This window comes from Oncorhynchus mykiss, chromosome 7, assembly GCF_057628025.1.
Source record: "Oncorhynchus mykiss isolate SJ-2025 chromosome 7, ASM5762802v1, whole genome shotgun sequence".
NCBI classification, from domain to species: domain Eukaryota; kingdom Metazoa; phylum Chordata; class Actinopteri; order Salmoniformes; family Salmonidae; genus Oncorhynchus; species Oncorhynchus mykiss.
The window spans coordinates 78,579,856-78,603,911 of NC_143028.1; the positions used below are offsets into that span (position 1 = coordinate 78,579,856).

Consider the following 24,056-nt stretch of genomic DNA (forward strand, 5'->3'; position numbering starts at 1 on the left):
TAGAGAGGTTTAACTACAGAGAGGTTTAACTACAGAGAGGTTTAACTACTAATGTTATTTTTCTCAACGTTCTCATCAATCATGTGCCACCCGATAGATATTCAGCATAGCAACATCTACAAACACACTCATAGTTTAATTTCCCAAAGAGGACGGATCTTAAAACCTTTTAAGGATATGGCAGACATACGCCCCCTTTGGAGAGATTGGGTACCCCTAGTAAACTGGAAAAAAAATCTGTCAAAAATTGTTAATATATGCAAATAAAAATTATTATTGGATAGAAAACACTCTAAAGATTCTAAAACCGTTGGAATTATGTCTGTAAGTATAGCAGAACTCACAGGGCAGGCATTCTTCCAAACTAGTTTTTGTGGCCATGAAAGTTGGAGCAACTTTGACGTCATGGCCCCCACCCTTCCCAACCAGCTATGATTCTGGGGACACTTTCTATCTCTTCCGCTAGATGTCCTCTTTCATTAGAGCTTCAAACCGTTCAAATCGCGCGAGAATTGACCCTATGGGAGTGAAATTAGTGCGTGCCACGAGAGAATAGGCTGTGCGTATGGGCGCGAATTGGTCACAGCCATTCCTTTGTTTCCAGCACTCAAGAGAAGGGCAGACGATGGCCGATTGAATTGAAGTTTGTTTTGCACGTCTAAAACATCATAAAGCTTGCTTCTGCACTTAGTTTGACCTGTTTAGTCGACATATAATGTGTAATTTTGAAGTTTTGATGCGCAACTTATCCGGACCAGAGGACGTTTTGGGTGCATTTCAGCTGATGTTATTAGCAGTAGCTAATACAAAGACGCAAGACTTGAAACCAAACGATGTATTGGGTAAGTATGAAGCCTTCCAGAACATTCTGAACGAAGACCATCGAAGGTAAGGGAATATTTATGCTTAAATCTGTGTTTCTGTTGACTCCAACATTACGTGGAAATGTAGCTTGGAACTGAGCGCTGTCTCACAATATGGAATAGTGTGCGATTTCTGTAACGTTAAAAATAAATCTAACACAGCGGTTGCATAAAGAAGCAGTGTATCTTTCTAACTATATGTAGAACATGTATATTTAGTCAAAGTTTATGATGTCTATTTACGTTATCTTGCCGCGCTACATAGATTTCCTGCGGGCATTTTTGAGTAATTTCTGAAGGTGAACTCACTGTAAATGGACATTTATGGATATAAATGGCATATTATTGAAGAAAAAAAAATATGTACTGTGTAATATGTCATATTACTGTCATCTGATGAAGATTTTCAAAAGGTTAGTGAGCGATTTATTTTTTAATCCTGCGTTTGTTGATTGCATGTTTTGGCTATTGAAATGAGCTGTGTCTGGTGGTGGTTTTACATATATATGTGCTATGTTTTCGCCGTAAAACATTTTAGAAATCTGACTTGCTGGCTAGATGAACAAGATGTTTATCTTTCATTTGAGCTATTGGACTTGTTAATGTGTGGAGGTTAAATATTTTTAAGAATATTTTTGCGTTCCATGCGCCACCGTTTCAGCTGCACGTGGGAGGGTTGATTCCCAATTGGGAACCAATATCGTAAACAGGTTAATGGATATTGTTCTGTGGGCTATACATAGAAACACTAGCTAATGGTGAACAGAGTCCCCAGAGCGAGCAAACAATTAACATCCTCCTTTCAATGTGGGTCTAAGAGAAAAGGTGAAAGTAATCTCACCATTCATTTCATATTCATAAAAATCATTCAAAAGATGAAAATACAAACCTATCATTCCATCCATTTCATATCCGTAACCATCTTTCCAAAGGTGAAAATACAAACCTATCATTCTATTCATTTCATATTCCTAACCATCATTCCAAAGGTGAAACTGCAAACCTACCATTCCATCCATTTCATATTCATAACAATCATTCAGAATTCAATCATTCTTTGAACACAACATCTAATCCCTTTTGTACAAGATCTGTCATTGATTAAGAACCAGATGTCCTTTGGAATTGGATTGTAAATGATGCATTTGATCCCCCCCCCACACCGCTTCAGTGTTCTAGAATCTATTGTTGTTCTGTTGTCATTCCATCTGCCTTTGTATCTCATGGAGAGATAATTCTCATTCCGTAGCTGCTGGTTGTCTAGGAACATTCAACAAGGAGGTGAGGGGCTCAGAGAGAGAGACAGAGAGACAGATAGACACAGAGACACAGAGAGACACCGAGACACAGAGACAGAGAGACACAGAGACAGAGAGACAGAGAAAGAAAGACATGGAGACAGAGAGAAAGAGAGACACAGAGACAGAGAGAAAGAGACAGAGAGACATAGAGAGAGAGAGAGAGAGAGACAGAGAGACAGAGAGAGATAGAAAGAGAAAGCATAACATTTTAGATGGCAACACAGAACTACACTGAGAAAGCTATGTCTTTATAAGACATCTGGTTATAGAAAATCATAGAAAGCAGGCTTATTTGATTTGATTTGATGTATGCATTTTTACATTTGAATTTATAATGGTGTTTTCCCGCTAATGGGACATTTGCGTTAATAGTCTATATGCGCATTGCTAATAGTTTATCAACATTTTAAGCTAAACGTTCTGATCTGTTACTTTAGCCACATTGCATATAAAATGTTATGTTTTTTATGTTTTTTTTTCTTCATGTATTCATTTGGGATCTATCGCATCCCACAACTGTCCCTGACGATGTTTGGAATACTTATTTTCTCGCACAAATTCGGTCAACTAGGGATAGTAGAGTTAATGCTACTCATCTTGTGAAGTGCACAGCTGCATCCCCGATGTGTCTGTCTTCACTTGTAGCCTGTGAGAAAGACCCGATCATGTGCCAAAGAGAGCCATGGGAGTGAGAGATGCTTCGGATTATGTGGACACAACGCAGCACTCCGGGCCAAGGACACAACGGCCACTGGCCGCAAAAGGCATGGATCTTTTTAGGGTGCATTGTGACCACAGAAAGGGGATTCTTCTGGGAAATTTGAAACATTATGAAGCGCTTGTCAAATTGTGAATGAGAGACTGATGTAGTGTGTACAGCCTACACCCAAAACAACAAAACAAAACAGAGCTCATGGTAGCCTAGTGGTTAGAGCGTTGGACTAGTAACCGGAAGGTTGCAAGTTCAAAACCCCGAGCTGACAAGGTCCAAATCTGTCGTTCTGCTTCTGAACAAGGCAGTTAACCCACTGTTCCTAGGCCGTCATTGAAAATAAGAATTTGTTCTTAACTGACTCGCCTAGTCAAACAGAAATGCCTTCCAAGCAACTTTTTTCAAATCATCATTAGAGTCGCATCATGCAGCCTTACAACGCATTACAAATCAAAACACAAAGCCCAACGTTTATAGAACAACTAAAGTTACATTAATAACTCTGAATGAAGAGAATTAAAGGAGGTCCTGTATCTTTGTTAACCTCTCAACACAGAACAGCCGAATGTGAGAACTTCTTCAAATCGGTTGGAGAAAATATATATTTTATTCAGCTTTGTTCAATTGTATTCTTCATACTATAAAATAATATAAAATAATGCCACGGAATTATAAGCAAATGAAGTCTGCTAAATGAACTAGTGTAGCCCACAGCCATATGTTATAGCCAGATCAGGTGGTAACATAAGGACAACTCAGAGTCTGCTGTTCTGTTCTTCTAAAATACACTGCATTGTCTTCATATCATGTTTCTTTAGACCTGTATAAAATAAATAATGGATTTATTGTGAAGGTGTAGACTATATTACATGGATTTATTGTGAAGGTGTAGACTATATTACATGGATTTATTGTGATGGTGTAGACTATATTACATGGATTTATTGTGATGGTGTAGGTAGACTATAATACATGGATTTATTGTGATGGTGTAGACTATATTACATGGATTTATTGTGATGGTGTAGACTATATTACATGGATTTATTGGACATTTTAAAATGCTATGTGTGGAAGCCAGGCGATGCTAAATATGTTCACGTTAATTAATGGTAAATTACAGTGAGACAGTTATTTGCTCGACAATCACCGTCTGACAGAATTTGGTGACCGCCACAGCCCTGGTTGTTAAATGTGCGAAAGCTAATGGGGATCCTATTCAAGTAAATTAACTACATCTGAGCCATTGCCGGTTTCAATAACACTCTTCAAAGCTCTCATTTTGGTGAATAATGTCTATAATCTATGCAATTATTATCAATCATCAGATTAAGTCTGAATTTAAAAGATGAGCTCAGGGAAATGTGTGTGAGTGTGTGTGTGTGCGTGCGTGCGTGTGTGTGTGAGTGTGTGTGAGTGTGTGAATATGTGCATATATGTGAGTGTGTGCATATGTGTGTATGTGTAAATGTGTGCGTGTGTGAGTGTGTGCATGTGAGTGTGTTTGAATGTGTGTGTGTGTGTATGTGTGAGTGTGTGCATGTGTATGTATGTGCGAGTGTGTGCATGTGTGAGTGTGTAAGTGTGTGTGTGCTCTTACACACGTCTACCCAATATCCAGCAGCACACCTTTCTTCAGACCCTCCAGCTGAACACCAGTGTGAAGCAGCCTTATTGTCCCAGCCCTCATCAGTATTCTACCCAGCCTCAGACAGGTAAGTAATGACAAGCAGTAAAGGTCTGGGTGTTACAATTCCAGTCTGCCCGGGCTGGGGTGCCTGCCTGCTGCCTGAGCTCTGCCTGGCTGTGCTCGATGATGTCAGGCCTTCACACAGCACAGAGTAGCGCAAGCACACACACACACACACACACACACACACACACACACACTCACACACACAGACACACACACACACACACAGAGAGAGAGAGCGTATCTCCCTTGTACAGATGAGACTGCCGTCCTAATGAGACTTCATCTCTCGTCTCTCCCCAGGGCTGTATATCCTCTTTAGTCCTCTGCTCCCAAATGGCACCCTATTCCCTTTATAGTGCACTCCTTTAGACCAGGGTCAATAGGACTCTGGCACCCTATTCCCTTCATAGTGCACTACTTTAGACCAGGGTCAATAGGACTCTGGCACCCTATTCCCTTTATAGTGCACTAATTTAGACCAGGATCAATAGGACTCTGGCACCCTATTCCCTTTATAGTGCACTACTTTAGACCAGGGTCAATAGGACTCTGGCACCCTATTACCTTTATAGTGCACTACTTTAGACCAGGGTCAATAGGACTCTGGCACCCTATTCCCTTTATAGTGCACTACTTTAGACCAGGATCAATAGGACTCTGGCACCCTATTCCCTTTATAGTGCACTACTTTAGACCAGGGTCAATAGGACTCTGGCACCCTATTCCCTTCATAGTGCACTACTTTAGACCAGGGTCAATAGGACTCTGGCACCCTATTCCCTTTATAGTGCACTACTTTAGACCAGGGTCAATAGGACTCTGGCACCCTATTCCCTTTATAGTGCACTACTTTAGACCAGGGTCAATAGGACTCTGGCACCCTATTCCCTTTATAGTGCACTACTTTAGACCAGGGTCAATAGGACTCTGGCACCCTATTCCCTTTATAGTACACTACTTTAGACCAGGGTCAATAGGACTCTGGCACCCTATTCCCTTTATAGTACACTACTTTAGACCAGGGTCAATAGGACTCTGGCACCCTATTCCCTTTATAGTACACTACTTTAGACCAGGGTCAATAGGACTCTGGCACCCTATTCCCTTTATAGTGCACTACTTTAGACCAGGGTCAATAGGACTCTGGCACCCTATTCCCTTTATAGTGCACTACTTTAGACCAGGGTCAGTAGGACTCTGGCACCCTATTCCCTTTATAGTGCACTACTTTAGACCAGGGTCAATAGGACTATATAGGGAACAGGGTGCCATTTGGGATGTATGTTTAGTCCCCGGCTCCAGGGACAGGTAATAGCTACACCAACCCAGAGACATCTATTTCACCTACTGTACTACACAATGCATTTCACTAGACTCAGGCCCTCCTTCAGCTAATCTTGTTGTTTTGCCGGTAGTATTTGTAAAGGCAAAATCATTTTAGTTTTCCTTTTTTCTCTCTCTCTCTCTTCAGGGTAAATGTTTAACATCTATTTGTTGTAGCACTTTAGGCATTTGTACACCAAGTCAATAGGGACATGCTAATTACAATAGTTAGGGGTATCTATTGTAAAAAAAAAAAAAAATGTAAATACGGTTTCTCTCAGCAAATTAAATTCTGATTACACTGTCATTGGTTTGTAAAACGCAATCACACAGTCAGCTTGCCAGGATCTGTCACCTACATACATGCACAATCTATTTGGGGATCCTCAGGAGTAGTATTTTTCCATTTCCAGGGTGTCTGTAGTGACACCTCTAGCACTGAGATGCAGTGCCTTAGACCACTGAACCAGGGTCTGTAGTGACACCTCTAGCACTGAGATGCAGTGCCTTAGACCGCTGAACCAGGGTCTGTAGTGACACCTCTAGCACTGAAATGCAGTGCCTTAGACCACTGAACCAGGGTCTGTAGTGACACCTCTAGCACTGAGATGCAGTGCCTTAGACCGCTGAACCAGGGTCTGTAGTGACACCTCTAGCACTGAGATGCAGTGCCTTAGACCGCTGAACCAGGGTCTGTAGTGACACCTCTAGCACTGAGATGCAGTGCCTTAGACCGCTGCGCCAGTCGGGATCCCAAGCCCAAGGGGTTGATGGAGTCCACTTGATATTGTGATACAACATGATGATGTGGGATGTAGATAAATGGCTGGAACCACAGCTACTGGAGAAATGCTTGTAGCTGACTGTCCAGCCGAACAATGACGATGACGATGAAATGTCAAAAATATAACAATAAGAAACAGCATAAAAATCACCTTTACCTTTTCTGCGGACTGAGCTGTCCCAAAGAAGATGGGTATGAAGGCTAGCCAGACGATACAGGTGGTGTACATCGTGAATCCAATGGGTTTAGCCTCGTTAAAGTTCTCTGGGACGCCCCGCGTCTTGATGGCGTACACTGTACACGTGACCATGAGTAGGATGCTATAACCCAACGAGCATATAATCTGCAGGTCCGTGATGTCACATTTCAGTACTCCTCTGGCCTGGTCGGGGTTGACGGTTTTCTGTTCGTCATAGTCGATGATGGTGTTGGGGGGATCCACCCCGAACCAGATAAACACCCCCAGGAGCTGAATGGCGATCAGGCAAGTGGTTATAGCCAGCTGGGAGGTCGGGCTGATCAGCCTGGGTGCTGTCACCGACTTCTTACCCTCTTCGAAGATGCGGTAGATACGATTTGTCTTGGTGAGGAGGGCCGCGTAGCTAATACACATACCGAGACCTAGGAAGATCCGTCGGAACGAACAGACGGCGACATCCGGCTTGGCAATCATGAGGAAGGTGATGATGTAACAGAGGAAGATCCCGGTGAGAAGGACGTAGCTCAGCTCGCGGCCCGACGCGCGCACGATGGGTGTGTCATTGTGACGGACAAAGGTTGCCATGACGAAGATGGTGGCGATGATGCCCAGCATGGCGAGGAAGACGGGGATCACTGCCCAGGGGGAGTGCCACTCCAGCTTCACGATGGGGATGGGCTGGCATGCAGTCCTGTTGATTAGATAATTCATTGATTGATTGATTAAATATTAAGTTTACCCAACATCCAGAAACTCTCAAGTGATTCCATACATTGAAACTAGTTCAGTGGAGTTTGCCATTCACCTCTCTCTCCTTGTAGTGCTGTACTTAAACAGCTGCAAACACGGGTTGCAGGACTCGTGACGTTGCTGGATGCCTCACTACTACGTTGCCTGTTCAGAATTCAGAAATCCACAAAGCATGGACAAATGTGTCGTTTTATTGAAAGCGTATGGCGTACTATTGTTTTTGAGTGAGGAAATGTGTACTTTTACACCTAAAACATTTGCGACAATTTTACGTCATTCTTTTAAGCAACCGAATGCCACAGCAGGTGAGATGGGTAACAACTGAGCATGTGTAGACATGTCCTGACTCAAAACCCGATAGTACAGTACTTTTGATTAAAAAAAATTTAAAAAAGCTTTCGATAAAACAACCACTTTGCAGATATCTGAACCATGAATTCACGAGCAACAGAGCAATGAGGCCTGCACCCAGCATGGCAGCTGTTCCAGTACAGCGCCACAGGGAGAGAGATGTGGCAGGGGGAAAACTCAGCTTTATGTTCAGTTTATTTGACAATTCTCAAAAAACACATACAGACGACAAGAAGAAAAGCAGTGTTGTACTGTAAAACATCATACTAAGGAAGACACAAACACGTCACAGACTAATTTAGGGTTGCAAAATTCCTAATGACTCCCAGGTTTTCCAGAAATCCCCAAATCCCGAAAACATGGAAATGTTGGGAAAGTTTCAGGAATTTTGCAACCCTTGACTTGTATTTTTTTTTATAGTGTTCCTGACTGTCACCTGTTGGGGTTGGGCCTCATGTTGTAGGAGCACAGCTTGCAAGACGTTGCATCATATTGATACTGGTAGCCATCACAGGGCTCACAGTGCCAGCAGCAGGGCATGCCTTTCACTGCCTTCTTCCTCTCTCCTGTCCTGCAGGGCAGACTACACACAGAGCTGGGAATCTCTGTCTGTCCGTTAGGCCACTGCATGTCCTCAATCTGGAACACACGACGGAGGGAGATGGCTTAGTGGACAGGGGGGGGGGGGGGGGGGGGCATGTACCTCATTACAACATACAAGACACATACAAACACAGGAGTATAACAATGAAAAGGAGTTGTTAAAAAACAAAACAAGTGCATCTATGTCTTTCTGTTAGCCCACTGCATGTCCTCAATCAGTTAAACACATTTGGAGGGTATCATTTTGTTTTGTTTTGTTAGTTCCCTAAAATGATGACTCTATTGTCACTGTAAACTTCATGCATAGAGTTTTACCTAACTGGCTAACTGCAAATACTTTCCAAATAAACACTTCACAAACACTTTCCAAATAAACACTTCACAAACACTTTACAAATAAATACATTTTCCTGCCTTAATGTACAATTTTTCTGTAAATATTCACGATTGCCTCGGGATATTTTTATGCTGGTGACTTCAATACCCCATGGACCCAATGGTAATGGAAGTTACTTTTATGTACTGATATCAAGCAGCATAAAAGTTATTATTAAGTGCCATGTCCTCATATTTCAATTCCATGAAGTGGTGATGAAAACATACATTCTGGATCTATTGAATGTTCATAATAATCTGCTAAATGGTAATTATCCGTCTACCGCCTCATGCGTTTTGCACACAATGTATATAGACTCTTTTTTTTAATGTTTAATTTTCTTTCTACTGTGTTATTGACTTGTTTATTGTTTACTCCATGTCTAACTCTGTGTTGTCTGTTCACACTGCTATGCTTTATCTTGGCCAGGTAGCAGTTGTAAATGAGAATTAGTTCTCAACTAGACAACCTGGTTGAATAAAGGTGAAATAAAAAAAAATAAAAAAAATAAAATCAGATTCATTCCGCCATTCTTGATTTCTTGTTTTGTTTTTTTTGTGTATTTGTTTCCTTACATTTTAGTTGTTTGACATTTTACTGCATCGTTAGGAGCTAGTAACATAAGCATTTCGCTGCAGCCGCTCTAGCATCTGCTAAACTGTGTACAATTCTGGTTTGAAGTGTTTTAACAAGGCTGAGTGGCTAACAACTTCCAAGGTCTTTTTCTGTTTGGACACAAAAGAGATTGACTGCCGACACACACAGAGGTGCTATGTACTGTCTGCAGGCGAATCCCTACTGGTGTGTTAGACCTTAACCGTTAAAGTTAACTAGGGCCTAGACATATCCGTGGACAGACAGATTTTCTTCAAGTAAAGCATGACTCACGACTGTTGTGTTTTAAAAAAACACTCACGACTAGTATTTTCCCTAACAAACCCACAGATAACTGTCCCTCTCCAACTAAGACTGTCACCGCTGTGAAAACCGTCTGACTGACTGTTACCTGGAGTCGGGCTGATTGTTACCTGGAGTCTGGCTGACTGACTGTCACTTGGGGACTAGGGGGAAAAAATCCTTCAAACTTGAATGAAAAAAATCCTTCAAACTTTCCTATGACACATCCGGAAGGATGGCTGATGGGACAAGGTCAAGCATTCCAACACCACAACAAAAGACAAACTCAGAATAACCTAATCTACAGACTGATAGCCATCCTCATGCAGATAAAGAAAAAAACAGACTTGTTTTCCTCTGTTCTCCACCTCTCTCTCTCTCTCTCTCTCTCTCTCTCTCTCTCTCTCTCTCTCTCTCTCTCTCTCTCTCTCTCTCTCTCTCTCTCTCTCTCTCTCTCTCTCTCTCTCTCACATCTCTCTCTCACCTCTCCTCTCTCACCTCTCCTCTCTCACCTCTCTCTCTCTCTCTTATATCACGTCCCACCCTCCATCCATTCATCCCTACATTCTTCCCACTCACTCTCTCCATCCGACCGGCTCCATCTCCTTCATGCCAAGCTCATCATGGAGAGGAGCTTAGAAAATAAACCATCAACATTAGTGTGAACATCAGACAATCTAACTCAGATCTCAACAGAACATCTTTCCATGTTGTGAAATCACCTCCATAAGCAGGTGATTGCAAGTGCCCTGTTTTGCATTGAACATTAGATACTTACTATGTTATAGAAGATTGGAAAACTCTAAACAGCTTTACTAGTGTTAAGTCTCTAGTGATAGCCTTAAGATTATTCTCGGACACCTGAAATTCAATGAAATTGCTTCAGATTCTCGATTAAGTCCCGGGGGGGAAGACGTGTTAGAAAATGTACTGACAAGATTAGCCAATTTTTCCGCTCTTCTAAAAGGATACTTCCAGACAGTATCAGGCTAGCCAAGTCTTCACCTCTAAAAGGAAACTTCCAGACAGTTTCAGGCTAGCCAAGTCTTCACCTCTAAAAGGAAACTTCCAGACAGTTTCAGGCTATCCAAGTCTTCACCTCTATAAGGAAACTTCCAGACAGTTTCAGGCTAGCCAAGTCTTCACCTCTAAAAGGAAACTTCCAGACAGTTTCAGGCTAGCCAAGTCTTCACCTCTATAAGGAAACTTCCAGACAGTTTCAAGCTAGCCAAGTCTTCACCTCTAAAAGGAAACTTCCAGACAGTTTCAGGCTATCCAAGTCTTCACCTCTATAAGGAAACTTCCAGACAGTTTCAGGCTAGCCAAGTCTTCACCTCTAAAAGGAAACTTCCAGACAGTTTCAGGCTAGCCAAGTCTTCACCTCTATAAGGAAACTTCCAGACAGTTTCAAGCTAGCCAAGTCTTCACCTCTAAAAGGAAACTTCCAGACAGTTTCAGGCTATCCAAGTCTTCACCTCTATAAGGAAACTTCCAGACAGTTTCAGGCTATCCAAGTCTTCACCTCTAAAAGGAAACTTCCAGACAGTTTCAGGCTATCCAAGTCTTCACCTCTATAAGGAAACTTCCAGACAGTTTCAGGCTATCCAAGTCTTCACCTCTAAAAGGAAACTTCCAGACAGTTTCAGGCTAGCCAAGTCTTCACCTCTAAAATTAATCTTTCAGCCAGTTTCGGACAAGTCTACGTACCAAATATCCCCTCGAAAGATGTGATCACCTGCAAAATTGTGATTTGTCCAAATTATCAGTGACGAAAAATCAGCGTTCAATATCAAAGTTCCTCGTTAGTGGCCGCGTCCCACAGTCTGTCGACAGCTGTGACTACCATTTACTGATAACATCTGTCCACAAAGAGATAACCTTAACATCAACTCGTGTGACAAGACTCGGTCGCAGCCGATTTAGTTCTGAGTGCCGAGATCGCTAGTGTTTTTCGACACATCCCACTGCTGTAGCTAGTGTGTGAAACAGTCATACATCGAGGTGGTCATTGGATGGATTTAATTTATTATTATTTATATCCAGGAGGGAAAGTTCGTCACTAAATCAGTCATTAACATGGAACACTGTATGAAATAGAACAGGATGAAAGGCTGCTACGCTGCTACACTTTAAATTATTCAACACCTCTTTTTGAAGTGATGTCACCTCTGAGAGTTAGACCTGAGCAAGATGTCCATAGTTTAATCACAATGAATAAGTATGAAGATATTATTATAGCTCCTTTGTACACCATTTAAAACAATTTAATAGTCTGGAATATTTTGTAACGGGTGTGCATCCCAAATAGCAACCTATTCCCTATACGTGCAGTGCACTATGTTTGACCAGAGCCTTAAGTGCCTTGTTCGAAAGTGCCGCCCTATGTAGTGACTGGGGTGCCATTTTGGAGGCATGCTGGGGTTTGGAGACTCAGCCACAGAGTACTGAACCTGTCTGTCCTACATTCTGACATCTTTAAAAATGAGGAGATATATGCAGAATAGTGTCGACTCGAAGCTGGATGTCTCCTCGAAGGTTCAGAGGCCTCCTATGAGTCATCTACTGTGAGCAAATAGACACTCTCTGTGATGACACTCTGTGATGACACTCTCTGTGGTGACACTCTCGGTGGTGACACTCTATGGTGACACTCTCTATAGTGACACTCTCTATAGTGACACTCGCTATAGTGACACTCTGTGGTGACACTCTCTATGGTGACACTGTCGGTGATGACACACTCTATGGTGACACTCTCTGTAATGACACTCTCTGTGATGACACGTACTATGGTGACACTCTCTATGGTGACACTATAGTGACACTCTCTGTGGTGACACTCTCTGTGATGACACTCTCTATGGTGACACTCTCTGTGGTGACACTCTCTATGGTGACACTCTCTGTGATGACACTCTCAATGGTGACAATCTCTATGGTGACACTCTCTGTGGTGACACTCTCTGTGGTGACACTCTCTATGGTGACACTCTCTGTGGTGACACTCTATGTGGTGACACTCTCTATGGTGACACTCTCTATGGTGACACTCTCTGTGATGGCACGTACTATGGTGACACTCTCTATGGTGACGCTATAGTGACACTCTCTGTGGTGACACTCTCTGTGATGACACTCTCTATGGTGACACTCTCTGTTGTGACACTCTCTGTGGTGACACTGTCTGTGATGAAAGTCTCTATGGTGGCAATCTCTATGATGGCACTCTCTTTGATTATCACTAGTCACCACAGCAACACACACCCGTAGCACGCGCCCCAGCAGGTATATTTTACTGGTCATCCCCAAAGCCAAAACGTTCTTTGGCTGTCTTTCCTTCCAGTTCTCTGCTGCCAATGACTGGAACGAATTGCAAAAATCACTGAAGCTGGAGTCTTATATCTCCCTCTCTAAATTTAAGCATCAACTGTCAGAGCAGCTTACCGATCACTGCACCTGTACACAGCCAATCTGTAAATAGCACACCCAAATAACTCATCCCATTATTGTTATTTATCCTCTTGCTCCTTTGCACCCCAGTATCTCTACTTGCACATCATCATCTGCACACAGATTAAAATGGCGGCAGAAGTAATGGCAGCAGTTTTAAGGACGCCCAACCAATGGTGCTATTATTATGTGTTTTTTTCCACGTTATTTGTAACTTATTTTGCACATAATGTTTCTGTAAACGTATCTTACGGCAAAAAATAGCTTCTGGAAATCAGGACAGCGATCACGTCGGACAATAAATTAGACGAAGTACGATCACGAATATCCTTCCAATGTGACATCAAAAGAATCGTAGGCTGAAAAACGGATTGGAAATTCGGGATATACACTGCACCGGAAAGATAGAACAGCACACTCTGATAAGATGAGGGGGGGGGGGGGCGGTCTGTGCATGATTGTAAACAACAGCTGGTGCACGAAATCTAAGGAAGTCTCGAGATTTTGCTCGCCTGAAGTAGAGTATATTGTGATAAATTGCAGGCCACACTACTTGTCTAGAGAGTTCTCAGCTATACTTTTCGTGGCCATGTATTTACCACCACAGACAGATGCTGGCACAAAGACCGCACTCAGTCAGCTGTATAAGGAAATAAGCAAACAGGAAACCACTCAACCAGAGGCGGCGCTCCTAGTGGCCGGAGACTTTAATGCAGGGAAACTTAAATCAGTTTTACCTCATTTCAATCAGCATGTTAAATGTGAAAACAGAGGGGAAAAAATTCTAGATCACCTGTTCTCCACACACAGAGACGCAAAGCTCTCCCTCACCATCCATTTGGTAAATCTGACCACAACTCTATCCTCCTGAGATTGAGTCATACTACACCGGCTCCGACGCTCGTCTTATGTGGCATGGCCCGCAAACTATTACAGACTACAAAGGGAAGCAAAGCCGCGAGCTGCCCAGTGACACGAGCCTACCAGACGAGCTAAATCCCTTCTATGCTCACATCAAGGCAAGCAACACTGAGGCATGCATGAGAGCATCAGCTGTTCCGGACGACTGTGTGATCACACTCTCCGTAGCTGACGTGAGTAAGACCTTTAAACAGGTCAACATACTCGAGGCTGCGGGGCCAGACGGATTACCAGGACGTGTGCTCCAGGCACGTGCTGATCCCCAACACTGGAGCTCCCCAGGGGTGTGTGCTCAGTCCACTCTCTATGTTGACACTCTCTATGATGTCACTCTCTATGATGTCACTCTCTATGTTGACACTCTCTATGTTGACACTCTCTATGTTGACACTCTCTATGATGTCACTCTCTATGATGTCACTCTATATGATGACACTCTCTTTGATGTACTCTCTATGATGACACTCTCTATGTTGACACTCTCTATGTTGACACTCTCTATGTTGACACTCTCTATGTTGACACTCTATGTTGACACTCTCTATGTTGACACTCTCTATGTTGACACTCTCTATGTTGATACTCTCTATGTTGACACTCTCTATGTTGACACTCTCTATGTTGACACTCTCTATGTTGACACTATCTATGCTGACACTCTCTATGTTGACACTCTATGTTGACACTCTCTATGTTGACACTCTCTATGTTGACACTCTCTATGTTGACACTCTATGTTGACACTCTCTATGTTGACACTCTCTATGTTGACCCTCTCTATGTTGACACTCTCTATGTTGACACTCTCTATGTTGACACTATCTATGCTGACACTCTCTATGTTGACACTCTATGTTGACACTCTCTATGTTGACACTCTCTATGTTGACACTCTCTATGTTGACACTCTATGTTGACACTCTCTATGTTGACACTCTCTATGTTGACCCTCTCTATGTTGACACTCTCTATGTTGATACTCTCTATGTTGACACTCTCTATGTTGACACTCTCTATGTTGACACTATCTATGCTGACACTCTCTATGTTGACACTCTCTATGTTGACACTCTCTATGTTGACACTCTCTATGTTGACACTCTCTATGTTGACACTCTATGTTGACACTCTCTATGTTGACACTCTCTATGTTGACCCTCTCTATGTTGACACTCTCTATGTTGACACTCTCTATGTTGACACTCTCTATGTTGATACTCTCTATGTTGACACTCTCTATGTTGACACTCTCTATGTTGACCCTCTCTATGTTGACACTATCTATGCTGACACTCTCTATGCTGACACTCTCTATGTTGACACTCTCTATGTTGACACTCTCTATGTTGACACTCTCTATGATGTCACTCTCTATGATGTCACTCTATATGTTGACACTCTCTTTGATGTACTCTCTATGATGACACTCTCTATGTTGACACTCTCTATGTTGACACTCTCTATGTTGACACTCTCTATGTTGACACTCTATGTTGACACTCTCTATGTTGACACTCTCTATGTTGACACTCTCTATGTTGATACTCTATGTTGACACTCTCTATGTTGACACTCTCTATGTTGACACTCTCTATGTTGACACTATCTATGCTGACACTCTCTATGTTGACACTCTATGTTGACACTCTCTATGTTGATACTCTCTATGTTGACACTCTCTATGTTGACACTCTCTATGTTGACCCTCTCTATGTTGACACTATCTATGCTGACACTCTCTATGCTGACACTCTCTATGTTGACACTCTCTATGTTGACACTCTCTATGTTGACACTCTCTATGTTGACACTCTCTATGTTGACACTCTCTATGTTGACACTCTCTATGATGTCACTCTCTATGATGTCACTCTATATGTTGACACTCTCTTTGATGTACTCTCTATGATGACACTCTCTATGTTGACACTCTCTATGTTGACACTCTCTATGTTGACACTCTCTATGTTGACACTCTATGTTGACACTCTCTATGTTGACACTCTCTATGTTGACACTCTCTATGTTGATACTCTCTATGTTGACACTCTCTATGTTGACACTCTCTATGTTGACACTCTCTATGTTGACACTATCTATGCTGACACTCTCTATGTTGACACTCTATGTTGACACTCTCTATGTTGATACTCTCTATGTTGACACTCTCTATGTTGACACTCTCTATGTTGACCCTCTCTATGTTGACACTATCTATGTTGATACTCTCTATGTTGACACTCTATGTTGACACTCTCTATGTTGACCCTCTCTATGTTGACACTATCTATGCTGACACTCTCTATGCTGACACTCTCTATGTTGACACTCTCTATGTTGACACTCTCTATGTTGACACTCTCTATGTTGACCCTCTCTATGTTGACACTCTCTATGCTGACACTCTTTATGTTGACACTCTCTATGTTGACACTCTCTATGTTGACACTCTCTATGTTGACACTCTTCGAGTCCGACTCCTTAAAGAAAACAATCTTCATCCAGTAGAGGTGAGTAATCGATGTCCTTATATCGAGAAGCTCTTGTCGGTCATTAGACACAGCGGCAAGAAACATTATGTACAAAATAAGTGACAAATATCGCAACAAAAACACACACAATAGCACAATTGGTTTGGAGCTCGTTAAAAATATAAAAGTACACAGGTTTTGCACACACGCACGCTGCGCGGGTCAGCTGTTTGTTCACCCGCACGCAATTGCTAACAACCCATACGCAACCGTCTGACTTTAAGTGATAAAGTGAAAATGTGAGACCTGCAAATGACCCTAATCCGGAAACACAGAAAATGTAATGTACAGTCAGAGATGACAGAAATATTTTTTGACAGGCCTTTTTACATACGCCTCTGTTTTTTGCTTCAAGCTTCTGACATATTTTGTTCATCTATAATTAGATACAGTACATACAGCTTCTCTTCTGTCATTACTTGTTGCCCTAAAAGACTAAATAAACCACTTTATTTTTATTTATCCAACTAGGTAAGTCAGTTAAAAACATATTCTTATTTACAATGACGGCCTAGGAACAGAGGGTTAACTGCCTTGTTCAGGGCAGAACGACAGATTTTGTTCCTTGTCAGCTCGGGGATTTGATCTAGCAACCTTTTGGTTGCTGGCCCAACCCTCTAGCCGCCCGGCTACCTGCTGCCCCCCCCAAATTGAATGCTTCAATCTAGTTGATATCGGTAAAGCTTTCTCTTTCTTCTTTCATCTCTGCTTTTCTCAAGATGCTGAAAGAAAGCACTATTCTCCATTCCTGTTCCCGAGTCAAAATGTACATTTGGTCTCTAAATTTACTGCAAGAAATTAATGTTGCGGTTGTGGACCGTCTGTAAAGGTGCTAGCTTTATCAGTATCATTAAAGCTGATTGAAATTCTATCACATTTAGGGACCGTCTGTAAAGGTGCCAACTTTATCAGTATCATTAAAGCAGATAGTATTTCAATCACATTTAGGGGCCGTCTATAAAGGTGCTGACTTTATCAGTATCATTAAAGCTGATAGTATTTCAATCACATTTAGGGTCCGTCTGTAAAGGTGCAGACTTTATCAGTATCATTAAAGCTGATAGTATTTCAATCACATTTAGGGACTGTCTGTAAAGGTGCCAACTTTATCAGTATCATTAAAGCTGATAGTATTTCAATCACATTTAGGGACCGTCTGTAAAGGTGCCAACTTTATCAGTATCATTAAAGCTGATAGTATTTCAATCACATTTAGGGGCCGTCTATAAAGTTGCTGACTTTATCAGTATCATTAAAGCTGATAGCATTTCAATCACATTTAGGGTCCGTCTGTAAAGGTGCTGACTTTATCAGTATCATTAAAGCTGATAGTATTTCAATCACATTTAGGGGCCGTCTGTAAAGGTGCTGACTTTATCAGTATCATTAAAGCTGATAGTATTTCAATCAAATTTAGGGACCGTCTGTAAAGGTGCCAACTTTATCAGTATCATTAAAGCTGATAGTATTTCAATCAAATTTAGGGACCGTCTGTAAAGGTGCCAACTTTATCAGTATCTTTAAAGCTGATAGTATTTCAATCACATTTAGGGACCGTCTGTAAAGGTGCCAACTTTATCAGTATCATTAAAGCTGATTGAAATACTATCACGTTTAGGGGCCGTCTGTAAAGGTGCTGACTTTATCAGTATCATAAAAGCTAATAGTATTTGAGGGTATTCAGTTGTACAATTGACTACTTTCCTTTCCTATTTCATCCACATGAAATATACATCTAATTCAAACTGAAATCTTTTCAAAAGCAAGTTGGGTTATTTTAACAGCTATTCATTTCCTGAAAATCGGTCAAACTGATCTCATTTTAAAATAATTAATTGCATTTTCTCCCGGTCTTTGCTGAAGATCCAATGGCACTTATTGTAAGAATAAGGGTGTTAAAGGGTGTTAAACCTCAATCTAACCTTCACACCATCACGGTCACCTAATCATCCCCAGCTTCGTCATTCATCCCCCTCCTCTCCCCTGTAACTATTCCCCAGGTCGTCGCTGTTAATGAGAATGTGTTCTCGGTCAAATTACCCGGCAAAATAAGGGTTAAATAAAAAAGTGACTGTCAAATTTGATTTAATATCACGTTCACAAGTACAGTGAACTACCTTTCTTGCAAGCTCTGTATCCAACATTGCAGTAATCAATATCAATGCACTGTACTACCAAAAATAACATAAGAACAAAAACATAAGATAGAAAATAAGAAATAACACGAGAAGTAAGCATACTATATACAGGGTCAGTCCCAGGACCATATTTACAATGTACTGGAGTGATGGAGGTAGATATCTACAAGGGTAACCATACTATGTACAGGTTTAGTTCAGTACTATATTTACAATGTACAGGGATACTGGAGTGATAGAGGTAGATATGTATGGGGTAAGGTGACTAGGTATTAGGATATATAATAAACAGAGTAGGAGCAGTGTATATGGTGAGTGTGTGTGTGTGTAGAGTACTGATACATGTGTGTGTGTGTGCATGTTATATAAACCAATTCTTCCTTTGGCCCCCTCTCTTTCCAGTTCTCTGCTGCCAATGACACTTATCTCCCTCACTAGCTTTAAGCACCAGCTGTCAGAGTAGCTCACATATTACTGCACCTGTACTTAGCCCATCTATAGTTTAGCCCAAAAAAACTATATTTATTGATTGATTTATTTTGCTCCTTTGCACCCCATTATTTATATCTCTACTTTGCACATTCTTCCACTGCAAATCTACCATTCCAGTGTTTTACTTGTTATATTGTATTTACTTTGCCACCATGGCCTTTTTTTGCCTTTACCTCCCTTATCACACCTCATTTGCTCACATCGTATATAGACTTGTTTTTACTGTATTATTGACTGTATGTTTGTTTTACTCCATGTGTAACTCTGTGTCGTTGTATGTTTCGAACTGCTTTGCTTTATCTTGGCCAGGTCGCAATTGTAAATGAGAACATGTTCTCAACTTGCCTACCTGGTTAAATAAAGGTGTTCTCAACTGGCCTACCTGGTTAAATAAAGGTGTTCTCAACTGGCCTACCTGGTTAAATAAAGGTGAAATAAAATAACAATTATAAAAAATGTGGTGTGAGCAAATGAAGTGAATTTGTGTGTGTGTGTGTGTGTGTGTGTGTGTGTGTGTGTGTGCGTGTGTGTTTACGTGTGTAACAGTGGAGGATCCTCAGAGGAGGAAGGGGAGGACCATCCTCCTCTGTGAGTTTCAGAAAAATGTAGAAAGTGAAACATGAAAAAAGTTATAATCAATTATCCTTTTTAGATAAAACTATACTAAATATCACATTTAAAACCAAATCATTGAATAAAACACACTGTTTTGCAATGAAGATCTACAGTAGCCTCAGCAGCACTCTGTAGGGTAGGACCATGGTGTAGCCGGAGGACAGCTGGCTTACGTCCTCCTGTGGCTACATTGACTTCAATACAAAACTTAGGAGGCTCATGGTTCTCACCCCTTTCCATAGACTTACACAGTAGTTCTGATAACTTCTGGAGAACGTCCTCCAACCTATCTTAGCTCTTGCAGCATGAACGGACATGTTGACCACCCAATCATAGGATCAGAGAATGAACCTAGTACTGAAAGCATAGGCTACAGTTAGCTAGCACTGCGGTGCATAACATGTGGTGAGTAGTTGACGCAAAGATTAAGACAATTAATTAATTTCTTCAAAAAGTAAGGTGAAGAAAGAGAGAGAGAGAGATTCTGTAGTATTCTTTTCACTTTCACTTACCTAGCTAGCAAATGCAGCTAGCTAGTATATCCTACACACGGCTCAAACAGAGTGGGATGCTATGTTAGCTAGCTGGCTAAGGCGATCCAACACTGGAACTCTTCCAAGTCAAGGTAAGCTTTCAGTTTTTATTTATTTATTGCCACGGGGCCCACCGGTTAACTGCTAAACTGCTTGCCGACTGTGCACTGTACTGAGTGATTGTAGCAGGTTTACTAATGCATTACTTCTAGTAGCTGTGTGAACGATGACGTTAGCTAATATGGTGACAACGATGAAGGCTGTGTGTAGCAGTTAACGGTTATGATGTGAAGGTTTGGCTTGAAAAGGTTTTTTCACCTAGTCAGAGACAGCTGATGTGTTGTGCACTGAAGTCCACAAGTGAACTGAAAAGGTGAGAGGAGGTGAGCATAGATGCGAGAAGAACATGATCATGCCGTTTGTATGAGGCTGCTATGAAAGTGAACTGTGTTTGTGTGTGATTAAGGGTGTATTCATTCGATTCAGTTGGAAGACGTTTCTTAAACGGAAGCAAACAGAACAAAATGGGGATAAACATACCTGAATTTGTCCAATATAAACTCTCGTTTGCAACTGCTGGACTAATGATTACACCCTAGATCAGCTAGAGGCTTCGCAAGAGCGTGCAAGGCGGTATTGAATGTGTCACTGTCTGTCACTTTGACCATGAACATTTTTCTTTCGACCTGTGCTGTAAACATTCATTCATAGGCTAGGTTGGAGTCTAAACCGTTCGATGTTACATTGGGCTGGTTGAATGGAATATGAAGGACAGTCATCCAATATGCTGTAATAGAAATAAATCCATGGTCATAAGACAAATACTTTTCCTCCCTCGTCATAAATGGCAACGACCACCACTGGTGTTTACAGTCCTGTGAGTCTGCATGGAGACCTTGTAAAAATATAAATCAAATACAAGGGTCAACTCGGATAGCCATTTTGTTAACTATTTAGCAGTCCTATGGCTTGGGGATAGGAGCTGTTCAGGAGCCTGTTATTGTCAGAAGATGGACCTCTCTTACAACTTACAACACCAACTCTTTCTCAAACATTAGACTGTTCTGACCCTCCCTGGATCTCCCAACTCTTTATTTTCAACTCTCCACTTCACATTTTTTTTCTCTAATTCAATTAAAGTCCAACATTGTCCTTTTTACCTTAATGGATTGGTGTTCCCTTTTTCTTCCCAAGTTCCAAAAAGCATTTGGCAGTTGGCGTGTATTTGGCACTCTGCACTTAGGCCCTATAGCTAGGCTTATAAATTGCACAAGAATAACACATTAATGGATTTTTAAACATTGTTTTCTTTGTTCAACCCGCCCGCCACCCACCCGTCGTTCATCCACACAATATTTCATGAACTTAAACCCGTCTGTCCAGCGGATATCACCGCAGGGACGTCAATAATGCACGCACACGCACACACGCCTATAACGAGTCTTGGAAATGCCACTGTGGAAATGCACACACACACACACACACACACACACACACACACACACACACACACACACACACACACACACACACGCACACACGCACACACAGACCATCTATTTCTGTTTAAGGTGATTGACATGCTCCACATCTGCCAGTGTCTCAGTTAGGAACATTGCTGTAGGAGTGAATGATAAATAGAGATGGGTTTTATCTGCAGAAATATGATTATTGGGTTTATATTTCCTAACCCTCATTGGTTTGAATGGTTGCATCAAGTATTATCAAGTATTATTTTGAACTTACAAACATGAGTTTGGATATTTACAGTACAATATACTGTAGGTAGAGAACATTGAAAGACTATGTCAAAAACTTTTGACAAAACGGCAGATATAACCGTATAGTCCCCAATTATCGAACTGCAGTAATGGGACCAGGGAAATCTGATCTAAGGTACATAATGGGACCAGGGAAATCTGATCTAAGGTACAGAATGGGACCAGGGATATCTGATCTAAGGTACATAATGGGACCAGGGATATCTGATCTAAGGTACATAATGGGACCAGGGATATCTGATCTAAGGTACATAATGGGACCAGGGAAATCTGATCTAAGGTACATAATGTGACCAGGGAAATCTGATCTAAGGTACATAATTGGACCAGGGAAATCTGATCTATGGTACATAATGGGACCAGGGAAATCTGATCTAAGGTACATAATGGGACCAAGGAAATCTGATCTAAGGTACATAATGGGACCAGGGAAATCTGATCTAAGGTACATAATGGGACCAGGGAAATCTGATCTAAGGTACATAATGGGACCAGGGAAATCTGATCTAAGGTACATAATGGGACCAGGGAAATCTGATCTAAGGTACATAATGGGACCAAGGAAATCTGATCTAAGGTACATAATGGGACCAGGGAAATCAGATCTAAGGTACATAATGGGACCAGGGAAATCTGATCTAAGGTACATCATGGGACCAGGGAAATCTGATCTAAGGTACATAATGGGACCAGGGAAATCTGATCTAAGGTACATAATGGGACCAAGGAAATCTGATCTAAGGTACATAATGGGACCAGGGAAATCTGATCTAAGGTACATAATGGGACCAGGGAAATCTGATCTATGGTACATAATGGGACCAGGAAAATCTGATCTAAGGTACATAATGGGACCAGGGAAATCTGATCTAAGGTAAATACTTGGACCAGGGATATCTGATCTAAGGTACATCATGGGACCAGGGAAATCTGATCTAAGGTACATAATGGGACCAGGGAAATCTGATCTAAGCTACATAATGGGACCAGGGAAATCTGATCTAAGGTACATAATGGGACCAGGGAAATCTGATCTAATGTACATAATGGGACCAGGGAAATCTGACCTAAGGTAAATACTTGGACCAGGGATATCTGATCTATGGTCAGTAATGGGACCAGGGAAATCTGATCTAAGGTACATAATGGGACCAGGGATATCTGATCTAAGGTTCATAATGGGACCATGGAAATCTGATCTAAGGTACATAATGGGACCAGGGAAATCTGATCCAAGGTAAATACTTGGACCAGGGATATCTGATATATGGTCAGTAATGGGACCAGGGAAATCTGATCTATGGTACATAATGGGACCAGGGATATCTGATCTAAGGTACATAATGGGACCAGGGAAATCTGATCTAAGGTACATCATGGGACCAGGGAAATCTGATCTAAGGTAAATACTTGGACCAGGGATATCTGATATATGGTCAGTAATGGGACCAGGTAAATCTGATCTAAGGTACATAATGGGACCAGGGAAATCTGATCTAAGGTACATAATGGGATCAGGGAAATCTGATCTAAGGTACATAATGGGACCAGGGAAATCTGATCTAAGGTAAATACTTGGACCAAGGGTATCTGATCTATAGTCAGTAATGGGACCAGGGATATCTGATCTAAAGTCACTCATTACTTACCCTACAGATAAAGATTTGCCCACATTTCCAGCACTTTCAGGGATAAGACAGATCAATATTCATTATCTACTGTAGCTAGTTAATCTGAGGT

The 24,056-nt window shown here is 41.6% G+C and overlaps 1 protein-coding gene across 4 annotated transcripts in view; it reads right to left on the reverse strand.

The window, feature by feature from the left end:
* The window catches only part of grm7 (glutamate metabotropic receptor 7), a 397,328-nt gene that overhangs the window by 56,312 nt on the left and 316,960 nt on the right, over nt 1-24,056 (reverse strand). For all 4 annotated transcript variants that reach the window (XM_036984246.2, XM_036984247.2, XM_090242041.1 and 1 more), the window contains exons 8-9: nt 8,416-8,618; nt 6,837-7,569 (exon numbers count right to left, since the gene is read on the reverse strand). In XM_036984246.2, the coding sequence (XP_036840141.2) occupies nt 6,837-7,569; nt 8,416-8,618 (936 nt within the window). The remainder of the gene's footprint in view (nt 1-6,836; nt 7,570-8,415; nt 8,619-24,056) is intronic.